Source organism: Myotis lucifugus, unplaced genomic scaffold (assembly GCF_000147115.1).
Source record: "Myotis lucifugus unplaced genomic scaffold, Myoluc2.0 scaffold_229, whole genome shotgun sequence".
NCBI lineage: Eukaryota > Metazoa > Chordata > Mammalia > Chiroptera > Vespertilionidae > Myotis > Myotis lucifugus.
In genome coordinates, this window is record NW_005871277.1 from 2121526 (window position 1) to 2123005 (window position 1480).

General features: G+C 52.2%; 1 protein-coding gene across 1 annotated transcript in view; it reads left to right on the forward strand.

The window, feature by feature from the left end:
* The window catches only part of LOC102441969 (beta-adrenergic receptor kinase 2), a 75824-nt gene that overhangs the window by 65935 nt on the left and 8409 nt on the right, over positions 1 to 1480 (forward strand). The window contains 2 exon segments of the mRNA XM_023762069.1: positions 294 to 360; positions 456 to 551. Coding sequence (XP_023617837.1) covers positions 294 to 360; positions 456 to 551 — 163 coding nt within the window.

A 1480-nucleotide genomic window follows, 5' to 3' on the forward strand; every position in this document is an offset into this window, starting at 1 on the left:
TGATTATCAGCTTTGGACTCTTTTTTTTGCATAAACTCACACTGTGGAGGAATCGTGATCTTTTAGCCCTGCCTGCGTAGAATTAGGGTTCCGGCTCCAGTTATATTAATATCGGCCTCAGGACTGAGGGGCCCAGCAAGTGGAATGTGGCCCCCAACCCCCCGAGAAAACATACTTGCTTTAAGCCGAGTTGGGAGGATGTGCAGTCCTGAGCCTCCATTCCATGTAATAATTATTTAAGACTTACTTGGACATGAGTGTTGTTGGGTTTTTTCCCCTTAAATATGTCTAAGATCTGAGGTCTTCCTTTGGGGCCATTCGGGGCAGAAGCTCCTCGGTGAAGCCTGTGACGTGCTCTGTGTGAGCTCGACACCGAGTTCCCTCTGTGGGATGGTGGTTGGGGCGGGGCCGTCAGAGCGGCTGGCTTCTGACCCTTCCCCCTTTGGGTCCTCCAGTACCCTCCACCCCTGATTCCTCCCCGGGGAGAAGTGAATGCGGCCGACGCCTTCGACATCGGCTCCTTTGACGAAGAGGACACCAGAGGCATCAAGGTGCTCGCATGCTGTTGGCCCTCAATGTTGTCGGAGGGCGCGGGGGAGTTTCTCATCGGAAATCAAACGCTGTGGTTGTCTCAGTGTTGGCCCGCCCGTGGGATGTAACTTACAAAGGGCCATCTGCACATTTGCAGAATGTAGAAGACTAGGACCTAAACGAGTGAGAAACTGAAAGCTTTTTTGGGGATAATCACTCTGTTTGGTCAACTGCAAAATGGTCAGATTTTGACTGACCTGGGTAGATTGGCGATTGAAATAAAATTCCAGTTTGTAGGAAGCAGGAAAAACAACCGTGTGAAAGCAAACCTGCTTCTCGTGCCCCAGAGCCAGTCGTATTGAATTAGAGTAGAGTTACAGTCAGCATTCGACATGATTCTCCTAAGCCTCAGATCTCTCTGTCGGGGTGAAAGGCGCAAACCGCGTGCATCGAGTTGCATTTGTCAATCAAAAGTGAAGTAGTCACTGTTGTTTAAATATAATCCTCTGCATTTTTCAAACTTTGGCTCGTATCACTATTTTCCCATAGACAGGATATCATTACGGATGGTGAGTCATGAGAGAAAATCACCCTCTTTGGGGTGCAGAGTCACTGCACGTCAGGCTCCCTCCAGCCCCCACTGCCATCCCAGGACCACTCCTCCCTCCTGGATGCTCCTGGTCTCCTCTCAGTTGCCTGCTTTTATACCCTTCTTATCTAGCCCCCCCCCCCCCCCCCCATTTTTCCTACCTGGGAACTCCGCCTCCTGAAGGCCAGGGCACTGGTAACACACACACGCCTGCGAGGGATACATAAAAACACTGCCACATGCAAAGCCCGGGCCCCGGAGGGGGTGTGCCCCGAGACACAGAATGGATCCCATGGGATTGGGGGCAGAGAAAGGGGGGGGAAGGGGCTGGGGGAAACATGATGGGGGTTGGGCAGGGGA